Below are 15,553 nucleotides of genomic sequence, written 5' to 3' on the forward strand. Positions count from 1 at the left end.
AACCAAGTCAATGATAAAAAGAACAATAAGTGGACAAAACAAGAAGGGAAACAAAAATTAAAATAAGAATAAAAAATATAACAAAAGAACTAGGGCATTGATATGTAATTAATGTTGATAAAAAGTTAAAATTAAAGAAGATTAAAAAGACTCCCACTTCTATGTAAAAAAACCGCTTCCCTCCTCTCAAAGACCATAGAGATGTCTTTCTAGACTCCAGTGCCTACAAGATTGTCTATTCTTGTGGCACACCATATATAGGTGAAACGGGTCACTCATTTAGCACTAGAATCCAAGAACATAGTGCAGATATTAAGCATGAGAAAACCCTCAAGTTTGACCACTCCACTACCAAACACCATATCTGTTTAGAGAACACCCAAGTCTTGTTCAAAGAAAACTTCTTCAAAAGAAAACTCAAGGAAGCTATTGAGATTTACAATCATCCCACAAACCTCAACCGTGATGACGGTTGTAGCCTTAGTGTTTCTCAGTACCCCTTGTTAGCCAACCTTAAGTAGTCTTTTTCTTCTTCCATGTTCTCGTTCCTTTCTTCCCTTCCTCTCGCTAACCTGTATCTTGCCCATTCTTTCCCCCTTTCTTGGTGCTCCCTTGGTTTCCCCCAACTTCGCCCCCCCCCCCTCTCCGTTTTGTTTTGCACCTATGGATCTTAACCATGGTGGAAAAGTGAACCCGATGGTCAAAGATGAAAAATCTGAAAATCAATGCAGACAAAGGTTAAAATTGAATCAAATTTATACAGAAATATGAGATGTTAAAACAAATTATTAAATTTTAAACACCCTAATCAATATGAGCCAACAATATAAGGGAATTAGACATGAATATGTAATTTTCACAGCCATACTCCATCCCTAACAACCAAATTCCTTAACCTTCCAAACAAAGGAAAAATTAAATATTGTTTTCTTTACCAATTAAAATTTAGGAGAATTAACTAAAGGAAAAATTAAATATTGTTTTCTTTACCAATTAAAATTTAGGAGAATTAACTCATCCTTCTACTTACCATTTTATAGTAGATAAAATAATTTTGTAATCAATTAAATCATAAAATTTGCAATTTAAAAAAGAAAATCATTCAAAAAGTTTATAATATCATATTTAATAATTTTCAATTTCCCATAAAATAGTAACAAATAATTTATTATAAAATCACTTCAACAGATCGCACTCAAATTCTGCATAGTTTAACTAAGTTGATTTGCACTTACTAATTTCTAATAATACGGGGAGAATATTCTTTCCATATAAATTTTTATTATGTTCTAACTAATTATTTTTCGTGCTAATACAATCACCCAACATTGTCTCTTGAATACCACCTAAAAGAGGACCTGTCTTAATTAAACCTTTATTTGGATAATGTTTGTATCACTTGAGACAAGAGATCCCGACCTTAAAGATTTTGCAAGAATTCCAAATTTGGTTAACCTTGAGTTTGTCATGATTTTTCAACTGTACTATTATATAAGAAAACATGAACACTGCTTTTACAATCAGTGTTGCTTTTCCATGAAATCCAGGCAGAGGAACTGAGTATACATTCTGAAAAGCTTGAAGCATTTTAACTCAAGCTTCACTGAAAACAGATAAACACCAACAATTAACCAGTCATACGCTTGGAAATGTATTTTCATAGCAACTGAGGGAACCAAGTCCAAAGTACGAAGAATTTAGTATTTCTTATGTTTCACAGGGAACAAATGAGGGAACACAAAAGAAGGATGCCTAGAAGAACCCTCAAATTCTAAGACAATACTTGAATAGGAAAATAGCATGAGGATGGGGATGGGGATGGGGATTGCAATAAGGGTGAGGAAACTAGGAGTTGGGGCGGGGATGAGTTCCTGCAGCACATAGCCCCAGGAATTTTACTTACAACTTTATTGGGAAAAGACTGCTCCTGAAGAGTAAGTGACCTTTGACTTGGCATCATTGAGGTATCTTTCAGCCACAGCAACATGAATTGCAGCACCAAGCGAGAGAACATTTTCATCAATAGTATAGAATGGAGAATGTTCTACATGAATAGATCCATATGTCTCATTTTTCATTCCAATGAAAAAGAAAGCTCCAGGTATAATCTCTAAATAAAAAGAGAAGTCTTCTGCGCCCATTTCAGGAGAAATGACTTTCAGATTATCTGTACCCACCAAATCAACTGCAACTTTAGACATATGATCATACATGTCTTTATCATTGACAGTCGGCAGATCAAATGGATATTCTCTTTCTAAGAAATCCACAGTTGATGTGCACCTGTGGACAAGGGACTGACCTACAATAATCTGTCACAATAAAATATGTAAGGTCACACACAGACATGCTCTCTAGATAAAATATGATGTACAAGCACGAAAAGAACTACCTTTGAATTTATGTGGTAATGTCAGCTTTTTTAGAAATCAGAATTATGTCCATTTCCCTTTGATTATTAGAAACAAATATAAAATTGATATTATCGATACAATTTCTTGTGAGATATATCCTCTTGTACGTACCTCCTCTATTCTTTGCTTGAGTCTATAAAAATTCTCTTTTGAAAAGGCACGAAATGTGCCACTGATTGTAACAGAGTCTGGAATTACATTAAAGGCATTACCTCCATTGAGTGCAGCCACTGTTACCACCTGTGAAAATGGAAAACCAACAATAACCGAAGAAAATTACTCAAAGCAGTAGCAATAGCACATTGCCTTCAACAGTCCAAAGATTTCATGCTGGTGTGTGTTAGTATGAAGATTGAAACCACTCACAGCCACACATCAACTTGATTTAAATACCTCTGGAACATCAAATTGTGCCCATAATATCAAATACACAACCTATGAAACATTGCATTTAACTACACAGTGATACATATTGAAACCCATTCATTTTACCTTGTGTATGCATAATCAAATCTAATTGTCCCACCGACAAGTGATTTTTTTCGATTAGCTACACTATTAAATGTATGGAATGAATGTGTCAATTCCAAGCGGCCGCAAATAAATATATTATAACATAAGCACTGTAACAAACCTCCAAACCTGCTTTTAAGTTTGGAAGAGATTGTCTGTATGTTCTAGCAAGCATTGCATGTCTTATCTGGTCTGCAGGGTTTTCATTCCTGACCTTCGGTATAAACCTTCAAGATGTGACCAAATTCCATAGTTTATGGTGAACTGATGCGATAGTGATCGAACTAAACACCTATAATCTTGAAATGAAAAACTACCAGATTTACAAATAACTCAATCTTTCAAATTCTTTGCGTCACATGATTCACAACTAGCCTGACTCTCAACGTTTTTATTCCTAAATTAATACATTTAGGAGTGCATCACTTAGCTACAAACTAAAATTATATAGGGATGGCTAATGATCCCTAACACAAAATACATACCTATTTCATTTTAAATGCACATCCAGTCAGTTTTGTTTGATGTTTTCTTTGGCTGAGACTCGTGGGTAGTAGGTGAATTGGCAAGGTTTTGGTTTGCTCCCTAGATTGGTCATGATGCCAGAACTAGCGTATATATAAGGTTAATGGAAAGAAGTGGCTGTGACCTCAAAAATAACCTTTCTTAAGTACAATGTCAAAAACCTGTGATGAATTTTTTATAGCCTCTACAGAAGCCTTTTTCTAACCTCTACCCTTAACATCCGGAAGAACTAGAGACATCATACAGGCTTAGACAAAACTAAAGAAGATAACAGGATTATTGATTTTGATTTGATTAAGTTTGAACACAGATATTCCATCGAAACTTGAAAATTTGAAATTAAAGAAGACTAATCTGAATGCTAAGGAAAAGAATTCAACAAACATTCTGTGCCAAATATAATTAGAGTAAGTCAGCATAGCGTAATACGCTTCCAAAACAATATCTATCAATGGCATTAGGCAAGCTGGAAGCATGGTATCTACTAGAAATAAACAAAAACGAATAGCTGCTAATTTCATTTCCATTTGGCCCATACTTACCTAGCTGCAGGTCTCATGTAAAAAGTAAGTAAAGCACCTGTGAGTCCAAGGGGTCAGATTCCCGGGATATAAGTTGTTGAAGGCTGACAACAGAAGCAGAAGCTGCCAGAATAGGATCAACTGCATGTTGGGGAATTCCTGAGTGACCTCCCTTCCCAGTTACAATTGCCTTGAAGAAACCACATCCTGCCATCAATGGCCCAGGTCGGGAAGCAAAAACGCCAGTTGGATAACTGCTGGAGACATGAATTCCGAATATAGCTTCTACATTTTCTAATGCCCCGTCTTTTATCATTCTTTTTGCTCCACCACGTCCTTCCTCTGCTGGTTGAAAAATTAGGACAACAGTTCCCTGAAATACCAAATGTAATAGTTACAAAGAGCTTCTTAATGATGTCCAGACAAAAAATACAATCTACAAGCACCCCTTGCTGTTTACATAAAGAAAATCTGGGTGTTTGGCCAAAAAAATATCTGTTTTAAGAATAAAGTAGATTCAAGTTACAGAGTTAGATGATGGGAGTGTCACAGTGGAAGGCTGGACTAGCATGTTCAATTGCTGACTTGATATAAACAAGTAGGCAGAAGCATTGAAAACTGTACAAACCTGCAACATATGTTGCCGCTCCTGCAATATCTTTGCAGCACCCAGGAGCATGGTGACATGTGCATCATGTCCACAGGCATGCATTTTCCCAGGAATTTTACTCTTGTGCTCCCACTCAACAGCCTCCTGCGAATACTTCCATAGTTCCATTAATTAAATTAAAAACTATGTAAGAAAGTCTATATAAGCAAGAACCATTTCAAGCAAAAGAAAATATTCAGTTAGTGTAAAATAGTTGGAGAAAATTTCCATTATTGTGTATAACAAATTCTGGGACCTGGATAGCTATGACAATATAGTGTCCACTGGTTTCTTGGTTTTATGACTAGCTGTTGTGACAGGTTTAGAAGACAACGCAACATTCTGGTCACCAGTGGAAGCATGTTGAGTCATGACCATGTTTTCCCACTGAACCAGTTTGGTAGATCTTCAATTTGGTGACTAGACATCTAAAAAGAGTTGGGAATTTAATGTAAGTAATAGAAATGTGAAGTACTGATGGACGTTTTTAGTTCAAAATCTGTGAGCAACTGGTAGAATTTTGGCTTTCACAAGACTGACCAAAGTTTTAATCTGCAAACACTATAAAAAGAGGCTTACCCCAAAAATGTTTAAGTAGGTTTTGTTGGTATGTGGCGACTAATCATGCTGTTGGTTTTGAATTTTGGTGAATTTGACAGACACGTTTTGCCCCCAAATCAATTAATGGAGGAGTGAAGAGGGGTAGAGCCCCTCCTGCAAAACTTGGAGGGACCAACCCCCCGGCGGGGGCTTGGGGTTCGATCATAAGGAAGGCAATACTCTCGCACTGTCTTCATACAATCCATTGAAATATGATTAAGCGCGTTCAGGGCAGTGGCTGCTAGGGTCAGCGCCCCTGAAGCAAAAATTGTTCATTATTTAATAATGGATTTGGTTGTCATTTTGGTATGTAAACTGACCTTTGTAAACCACCAAAAAGGCTTGATAAATAAGTGACTGTGGAATGTGAAAAGCCATGAGATTATAATTTGTTTCTTCATTGGATAATAGAAGAAAGTGGATGGCTGTTTCTTTATGGATGTAGTCCACATAGGGTAAACCATGTTAAATCTGGGTGTTATTGTGAGTTGTTATTTTTGCCTCTTTTTTCGCACATTCAACATTGTTTATTCCTCTGGTCTGCCTAAACCCTAACAGGTTTATTGTTTCCCCAGGTGAAAATGGAGACAAAGTGTTAAAACTCAACAGTTCTGGACATAGAGCAATTTTAGGTGAAGGAAAAATGTGTTTAGTGTAAAATATTTGGAAATGCTTCCATTATTGTGTTTGACAGATCATAGAATTTGGTTACCTATGATGATATGATGGCCAGTGGTTTCTGGGTCTTGCTGTGTGCGGTCAGAGATTTGGAAGGTGAAATGTAAGCATTCCCATTATCAATGGAGACGTGAACATGGCTTTCCACTGCACGAATATTGTAGAACTTCATACAAATTGGTGACTACATATGTAGGAATAGATGGGAATTTGATTTTAATAACGTAGAAATGCTACAGTACTAATATAACTGTATTGTTCAAGCCCAAGGGCTATGACCTATTGTTTAAAGTGTTGTTTCTTTCCCAGGAGTGACCTAAGTTCCAATCTGCAAACACCATAATAATGCATGCTCCAGACTATGTGAGTGACATAATCCTCTCCCAAGTTGAAAAGGAGACTGCATTTTTATTCTATGAAAATACTTAAAAGTGTTAAAAGTGGTAAAGATCTTATTTGTTTCCAATCTGCAATTTCAAATTTACTCATGCTTCAGGTCAGCCAGCTTAATTAGGGATTTTGTTTCTTTTTTTAGGTCAGGTAGGCTAGATTAGGATTTGCACTTAAAGGAGGTATAAATATAGGGTGGACCCTCACTTTCCTCCAAACATTTTTCACACTTGCATTGCAACATTTTCCAGCAAATTCTGCTTTTAGACCTTCCTTGAATGTGCTGCTGATCTGCATTAAAATCACTCCCAATCTGTTTCTGATTTTGTTTTTTGAACTAAGTTATTAGTCAACATATATAGCGCACCATATAATGAATTTCAACCCCAATAAGGGCCGACCTAAACAATGTTTTATTTGTTTCCAAATGTGTATTGTTTTATGTCAAGTCGGACAGACCTAAAGTTCATGTTTTCATTTAGAATTTTTTTAATTTCTTTCATCCTTTCCAAGTTGGCCCTATCTTAACTCTAACCCAGTGGGATTTACATGTGTCCATGGACAAGTTGAGCACAAATCATAGGTTTGTATGGACGACTAGGGTGGGATTTAGAGATTGTGAAGGACAAACTTAGGCACAAATCAAGGTAGTGCAAGGATTAAAAAAGGGCACGTTTTGGGGTTGTTCCTGGACTAGTGGGCGCAAAATCAAGGGTGTGAAGAACTATGTTGGACGCATTTTCGACCTTGACAGGGATTTTCCAAGTGCTTGTCTACCCCAAACATGGATAAGTGAGGGCACATTTAGCATGTAGTCAAGGACAAATGAACGCTATGGTGAAGTAGCCAAGGAATTCCATGAATTACCTAAGGAAAAAAATTAAAACTTGAATGTTAATCCATATTTGAACCTTGCATTTTACATTTTAATTTAGAATTCCACACTTGAACTAAGGATTGAGCATTTTAAATTTGGAATCCCATACTTGAGCTTAAGATTCAATCTTTGAATTTTGGAATTCGTTATCTCAACTTAAGGATTTCACATTTGAAAATTACAACTTTGTCCAAGGATTTTCACAAAAATTTTCCTAATTTCCCCTCTCTTGTCAAGGTCGGAAAATCCAACCTTGCCAAGAAATTTTCCTTGTCTTGGCATCACATCCTTGGAATTTTCAATCTCAATTCACACTTAACCTTTCCAAAATTTTACTTTTCTTTCCTTAGAACAATTGCACATTTTCAATCTCAAGCAAGGAACTTTCCTAGGCAGGATGGTGGATTACACATTCAGTCCCTATCCTAGACCTGCAACTCTTGACTCGACCTACCTATCCAAGGATAAACTTTGCACTCTAAGGTGATTGACTCAACAAGGATTGATCAATGAACACTTTCCCGGACTGACAAGATGTTACGAAACCCTTCTAAAGGCTAAGAGATCAAAATTATTGCCGAGCTAAAACAAAACTAAGCCAAAACACTAACTTAAGAAGCAAAAAAGTGAGGGTCTTGTTGTGACCTTTTCACACATTGCCCCATTGCAAATGGGGACCCCTCTTTTTGTTGGCTAGGTTAGGTGTTTTGTTAGTCTAGTGTTCGCTTGGCAGCATTTTTGTGATCTGTATCCTTAGAATGAGAGGGTTTCGTCTTGACAAGTCCAAGAGTGCGTCCGAGATTGCAGAAGAGGTCTTGAGGGGTGAGGTTGCAATCTTGCTTTAGTTATTACAGGGGTGGAATTGCAAGGTCTCCTTGCAATTTCACCCAAACATCGCCTTTAACCTTTGTATCCCCGAGTTGCATTGCAAAGTTGCTTTAACCCCAAATGTCGAAGGCATGTGAAGTGATCAAAATCTACGCATGGAACCTTGCAAATGCCAAATTTGTGCACAAGCAATGTGAAATCCCGACCTTAGAGGTTTATGCATGACTATGATGAAGTTCTGACCTTGGTTGTTTATGCATTGACATGGTGGATTTCCACCCTTGTAACCTCTTTTAATGCACGCATATGGTATAATTCTGCCTTGCATTGCATGGGTGGGTCAAATCTCCACTAGGGATTGAATAAGCACAAGAAATCTCTGCCTTCCAAAACACAAGCATCACAAATCTTCGCCCTAAACATGTTGTGCATACAATCAAGGTGAAATCCCACTCAAGGTGAGTGAAAATCAATAAAAAAGCACTGCAATCAGGTCAGCCCTTTATCAAGTTAGAGGAAATGCTACAAGAGAGCATACAAAGGTGAAATCAAAGAGTTACTTTTCCAAGGCAATGTTGAAATTCTGTTTTGAAACTGTTAACCCCTTGCAATTTTTGCTCAAGAATGTATGAGCAATGATGAAATTTTCTTGAAAATGTATGACCGAGGTACAAGTCTGAAAATCAGAGTTCATTTTTCCAATTCATTGCAAAGGGCAAAAACCAAGAGGTTTCACAAGGAAATGAAGAGCAAGGGCTTGGAGAGGATTGATGGAGCCATTTCATGAATTATTGATTATTGATGCGTTCAAGTGCATTTCACAATATTTTGAAGAATATTTTTCGTGAATTCCTTTTAAGACTCTTCCACATGAATTAAAGGCCCAAGACCTTGAACTCTTAATCTTCTTACTTCTTATCTACATAAGATTTCATTCATTAATCATGATCTAAACTACATTTTCTCTTTCCATGTGATTGCAAGGTAGATGATGGAGGCAAATGGAGAAGAAAGATGAGGGAGTCAACAAGGCCCTACGAAGGATTTTACAACATCAACACAAGGGAAGCTCAAGGTCAAGGTTCAAGACATTCAAGATGATGACAACGAAGAAGATAGCAAGAATAAAGAAGAACATTCAAAGAAATGCCAAGGTGATATTGCAACATGAAGGGAATCACAAAGAAGGAATTCCAAAGGATGAACATTCAAGGATCTCAAGGATAAGCGTGACAATGCGAAGACAACAACTACAACAAGAGGAAGCTTGTGGAATGATGAAGAATGTGGCAAGCAAACAAGTGAAGGAGAGAGATATCCCACTAGTGCGAAGGAATCAAAGAATCAAGGTCAAGAACATTCAAGGTGAAAGATTCCAAGGTTGAAAGCAGAAATGCATCATAAGAAGAAGGATTCCCAAATGTGAAAATGGAAAAGTGAAATGTGATCAAGGAATAGACAAGATAATTTCAGAAGATTTAAGCAAAGTTGGAAACTTGATCACAAAGATGATACAATTTGGGAATATGTTCCATCATCATCACATCAAGCATTGGAAATGTTGAGTATCAAGAGATATTGCTTGAAATGCGAGCACTTCTTTGTGATGATCTACAAGATGGGCAAGTTGAGTTGGCGCCCATTCATCACCAAACCAATTAGGAGACTCCAAGTCGGCATGACCAAATTCAATATATATGGCTCATCCTACAAGGAGGATAACTACCCATGTGGAAGGCACTAAGTTCCATGTACCTAACCTCATTTCTTATTTGTCCGAATTCAAAGAGGGACATGTGTCCAATACATTGTAATTTTCTCATTGGTCAAAATGGAGTTAGTTATAACTAACCCTAATTAGGCTTTCATCATGTAATCTTGGTCATTGATTTCAAATCAATCTTGGCCCTTCAATTGTAATTGGAGAGCTATATAAGGCCTAGCATTCTCATTTGCAAGGGTTAAGAGTTAATAGTTCAGTAGTAGAAGAATAGTTGGCTAAGTAGGAGTGGAGTAGGAGGAAAGACAAAGATTGTTGCCAAGGCTTGATGGAATAAACTTATTATTTTCATTGAAGATATCATGAAATTTTGTGTGCTATTTCAACATGTTGCATGGTTTTCTACTTCTCAAGTTTCAATTCAATTTTTTTATAAAGTTCAATGATCTTAATGGAACAATGCGATGATATATGACAAATTTCTTGGTTCATACTTTTTGTGGTTTGTTGATTGTAAGCTACAACGTAAAGTTAGCCTAAACCTTGTGATTGTGGCTAAGTTCGATTATGGATATTTGTTCAAATTGCACCAATATTGCATTGTTGTGACGTTTTCACACATCGCCCCATTGTAAATGGGGACCCCCATCTTTTTTGTTTTCTAGGCTAGTTGTCTTAGTTTCGTTGTCTAGTGGTGTCTCTGGCTATTAACCTTTAACTTGAGGAGGTGTAGTGCTTTAGTTGTCAGGAAATAATCCAGTCTCTCTCTAAAAAGAGTTGTCAATGTAGCTTTTCAATGCCTCAATAATGGACGATATATGATCATTTCGTTTGATCGTCGTCTTCAGAGATGGAAACAATGAATGCAAGTGTGGAGATCAATCACGAGAATTGAGATGATAGATGCAAGTCAATTAAGATAGAGGCCTAAACAACCATGGAGAGACTTTGTTGATGATGACGGACCCTTAGAGTGAGCGAGGCAAGTGCCACTACTCACAAAATTGAGCGATATCACTATTAGTGACCCCCAAAAAGTCCGGCCTGCCTTCACTCATCGTTAGTGGGGTCCAAAAAGTCCGACCTGCCTCTTCTAGCATTGCTAGTTAGTGGTAAGATCTCCGACCTGCCTTGAGATCATTTCTAGTTGCCTACCCAAAGTCCAATCAAGTTGAAAGGCTCATATGTTTGGTGAGTTGGATGTTGATGAAGTCAATACTTGAGGGTTTTGAGTGATAATGATGTATGAGATTGGTAGAATCAGCTAGGAGCAAGTGGAAATGCCTTGAAATGCTCATTGAGCAAGTAACATTGATGCTTTAGAGTGAACTGCCAGTAGACCCATAGATCCACAAACTTCTTGATGTCACTGTCAGTGAGGGGTCAAAATCCTGATCACTTCCTGTGACCCCTCAAAACCCCGACCTACCTTTGCTTTCGCTGCCAGTGAGGGGTAAAATCCCCGACCACTGTTAGCAGGTGCTCAAAATCCCACCCAAGGACTTGATGTGTTTGTGCTGCTGGAGATTGGAATGATTTCAATGTTTCAACCTGCGAGTGATCAAGTTGATGAGAGATCCAAATGATTTGAGAAGAGAGATACCACTGTCAGTGGCCCCTTAAAAACCCGGACTTCTTAAAGAAGACTTTCACTTTCTACATAAATCTCCAATCTGCTAATGGTGCTTCCAGTTGACAAATCCCACCCAAGCATGGAGATGGTGTTTATGCTGTTGGAAAATGACTGATTTCATTAATCAAGCAAGTATATGATCAAATATGTGAAAGAGAAAGCAATCAAGGACAGCAAGAAATAACGTCTATGATGATGAGTGAAGGGCAAATTCAGTATGTCATACAAAACAGAAGGAATGATCAAATGAGTCAATGATGCCTGAAGGAGATGTGCCTGACAAAGGTTGAAAGCCTTCACTTCCACTTGGGGGTGAAATTAGCGAACTTGATGGAGATTTCCAATAGGAGGTATAACCATGAACCTCATTGGAGACTTACAGTGGGAATCTAAATCTCCGACCTTCCTAGTATTACTGCCAATGAAGGGTCAAAAACCCAACCACTTTTGAGCATTGCTAGTGACCCCCAAGATCCTGGAACTTCCAGCTGGGGGTGATGTTGTGACTTCTTCACACATCACCCCATTGCAAATGAGGACCCCTTCTTGCTTGCTTAGATTAATTGCTTTAGTTGTTTAGGGTTTTGATCCAGCAGCAATTTGGCCTCAATGAGAGTCTTGATTGAAAGAATTCACATGGTATAATTGTTCAAACAAGCTCCCAGGATTCCAAAATGGTGAATTTCGCTCTACATAATTACCATTCATTATGCAAGGGTTAGTGATTCTGAATCAGCCTAGTTTGGCAGGAAGGATCAATTTTGAAAGAGTTTCATTTTCTTGGCGAATTAAGGAATAGTCCTTCCAAACTAAGAAGTTGATCAAATCTAGAAAGCGAAATCACTAAGTTCGAAGGATTAATTGAGATGAAGAACATTTCGACTTAGGCTGACAGAGAACCTCATGTGGATTGACTTAGGTTGGCGAGAAGTAAACAAGTATTATAAAGTCACCTGCACACCAACTTAGGTTGGTACGAAATGAAATTTGCTTATTCGAGTTCAACTCCCAATGATGAGAAGAAGTTTTTTACACCAACCTAAATTGATGGGAAATTGATCCTCCTAAGAAAGATGAAAAGGGCGCACACCAACTTCATTTGATAAGACATTGATCTTCCTAAGAAGATGAAAAGTGTGAATTAACTTAAGTTCATGAGAAGGGCAAGCGAAAGAGGTAACGGTTAACTTCTAACCTTAGAAGGTAAAATTCTGCCCCATAATCTAAAGGATGTCAGGTAGACGTTGCAATTTAAAATTTAAACCCCTTCCTCTTCCAAATCAATGAAGAGACACATACATTGAACTTGGCTTCATTAGCAATGAAAAGGCGAAGTTCAAAGAAATGAGATTCACGAAAACCTAAATTGAAGTCTACCTGATTGGAAATCAAACATGAAGCAAAGTAGGTTGGACAAAGCGAATTTGACGAGATCAAAACTAAGACAGCTGGGAGATGAAGCAAAATCGAAAGATGTTTGATCAAAAGCAAGGCGATTTGAATTTAAATTAAAAATAAAATAAAAAAATTAATTTTGCTTGCCAGAGTCGGCTAAGGACAAAGGGTGCGATTTCATTGATGATTAAAGAAAGTGATAAGATGTTTTTATTTAGCAAAGTCAGCCTTGTTGAGCCTTGAAAGGATTCGACTTTCAAGTTGGAAGCCTACAAGATGATAATTGAAGGTCATGATTTTCAATTCAAAATCCAACTTGCTCTTCCTAATTCGCATCAAAAGGAAATCAGGCTCAAGTAAAATCGCGGCAAGGAGAATTTTTTCAAAGAAAATTTTTGAAAGCAAAAAGTTTTAGCAATTAAAATAAATTCAAATCGAATTGCTTCTGTTACTCCAAAGTCGCACAAGCTGCTGATTATCTCAAGTTCGATCTAAGAGGCTTTGCCCAACTTCAATCAAAGGAGGTTGTTTTGGATCTGCATTAAAGAAAGACCCAGTAAATTCATCTCAAGGACTGAAAATCAGGGAGCAAACCAAGTATTACGAAATTCCTTTAAGAGGATATAGCTGGAGAGAAAGATTTACAAACATCAACTCGTGGGAAAGAAGGATCAAAAGGCTGGTCAAAGACCAAAGCCTAAATCATTTCAAATTCTGAGTGCTGATTAAAGATACATCCATCATTAACTCAGAGATTCAATTGTGAAGCTTAATCAATTGTTCCAGAAGTTCAGAAAAGAGATATATCTCAGATTTTCTGAGTGATAATCAAACCTCCAGGGTCACAATATTCAGGTTTTGAAACATAAATCAAATGCACGATTATGCTAATTTCAGAGCTTAACATAAATGATTCTAAGTTTTGGTTTTGCAAATCTGAAAGCATGTATATTCCTCAATAATAAAAATAATCAGAACTTAGCTGTATTATTATTTGGCTTTGCAGTATACTTTGAGTCTTCTAACTTCTAGATTCGTATAGGAACTTGTCAGGAGAAGGATCAAGAAAGGATCAAATAAAGGCAGTGCTCAAAGGTTTCTATCCGGAATCTCAGATAACTTCAAGATGGAAGAGAGTTGGGGACACCAACCTGGAGCAGTTCGACTTGACCAAGTTCAAGAGGAGAATGTTTGGCACACATGAGCAAATGCCCTCTACCATAGCAACTAACATGATCAAGAATGGAATCTGTCAAGCTGCTGGCTTCCTACCTGCGGTCCAATGCAACGAATTGATGGTGGAATGTGCAAAACACTACAACCCCAAAGAAAGGACGTTAGTGGCACCCAATGGAATGGTCTTAGCACACCTCGCAGAAGAAGCAATTAGAGAAATATTTGGTATCCCTCACTATGATGGGATGGCTGAATTGACAAACAAGAATCAGAAGCCTTTTTTGAGAAAGCATCCAAAAGATGTATGCACCTTATTACTTCAGACTAGAGAAATGGACCAAAGAAACCACAATCCAAAATACCTAAGAAGTTTGTATACTCTGACTTCGAAGAAGAATATGGTGATATGGTGTTCTTGTTGAATAGGATCATGGGACATCCACAAGGAGCAGTATTTGAAATATGGATGTTTTGTTTTGTGGAAGAGGTCTCTCTAGTCTTAAAATGATAAATTGGGCCAAGTTGATTAGTGACAACTTAGACATCCAGTTGAGAGAATTGGAAAGAACAAGAACATTTTACATGAGTTCTTATGTGGTGTATGCATTGGCTAGACACATAAGGTATAAAGGATTGATATGCAAGAGAGAGGTAGGTATTAAGAAGGAACAACTCAAGGTTTGTGACTGCTATCCTCAGCTACGGTTACATGAGAAGCAACACTTAAAGAGAGTCAATGATGTATTCACAATGTATCTTACTCGATTATTGCAAAGAGGACTGCACACAAGATTATCAAAAGGAGTTATGGCGTTGGGAGAGAAGTTCGGTTCGTGGTTTATCCAATTTGCCACTTTCTCATACATCAGGATTCAAGGGGTGTTCATATCATCCATATAGTCTCCCACGATATCCCACTGATAGGATGGTACTACTTGAAGTGGTAAGGCAGCTAACAGAGTTTGATTTTATCCAAAAGGAAGAGGAAAGGCAAGGAATTTCATACCCTATCTCAATTGGTAAATTAGTAGAGATGTGTTATTCAGCTCAAGCCGCTGAGACAACAAACATAGAGTTAGAATTCTATCAACTTGGTGTGTACAAACAAAGATCCTATTTTGATCCTCACAATAAGATACCTACCATTGGAGGGAAAAAGTATAAACATAGAATTGATATGGAAGATTATTGGGCAAACTCTTGAAGCCTGTATTGATTAATTGAACGTGGTAGATCAGCAACTAGATGCTTTGCCAAGTGTCGCCACAGAAGAACTTGAGTTAATCATGACCAGATTCATTGCATACGGAATCAAAGATAGGGATAAGGGAAACGAGGTTCTAGAAGACAATTTGATGGATAAATAGTTGTCATCTAAATTTCTCATTGGTTCTTGCTCTTCATTGCTCGTGATGGAGATAATGCTCCACTTTTACTGCCTAGTGTTTAGTAAATTTTGTTGGAAAATCTAATTAGGGCTTAAGTGGTCTAATCTTGGCCTTTGATTTTAGAATAATCTTGGCCCTTCATCCTTTTGGAGCTCTATATAAGCTGCCATTTTTTTCATTTGTAACTAAGAAGAGAGACTTGAAGAATTGTTGCTATTTTGCTGCTAAAATTAATAAAAACACTGA

General features: G+C 37.4%; 1 protein-coding gene across 1 annotated transcript in view; it reads right to left on the bottom strand.

The window, feature by feature from the left end:
• Window positions 1-1,340: 1,340 nt before the first annotated feature.
• The window catches only part of LOC131027456 (IAA-amino acid hydrolase ILR1-like 1), a 44,934-nt gene continuing 30,721 nt past the window's right edge, over window positions 1,341-15,553 (bottom strand). The window contains exons 2-5 of the mRNA XM_057957533.2: window positions 4,602-4,727; window positions 4,032-4,346; window positions 2,526-2,654; window positions 1,341-2,312 (exon numbers count right to left, since the gene is read on the bottom strand). Coding sequence (XP_057813516.2) covers window positions 1,908-2,312; window positions 2,526-2,654; window positions 4,032-4,346; window positions 4,602-4,727 — 975 coding nt within the window. The 3' untranslated portion in view covers window positions 1,341-1,907. The remainder of the gene's footprint in view (window positions 2,313-2,525; window positions 2,655-4,031; window positions 4,347-4,601; window positions 4,728-15,553) is intronic.

The sequence above is a fragment of the Cryptomeria japonica genome, chromosome 4 (genome assembly GCF_030272615.1).
Source record: "Cryptomeria japonica chromosome 4, Sugi_1.0, whole genome shotgun sequence".
NCBI classification, from domain to species: domain Eukaryota; kingdom Viridiplantae; phylum Streptophyta; class Pinopsida; order Cupressales; family Cupressaceae; genus Cryptomeria; species Cryptomeria japonica.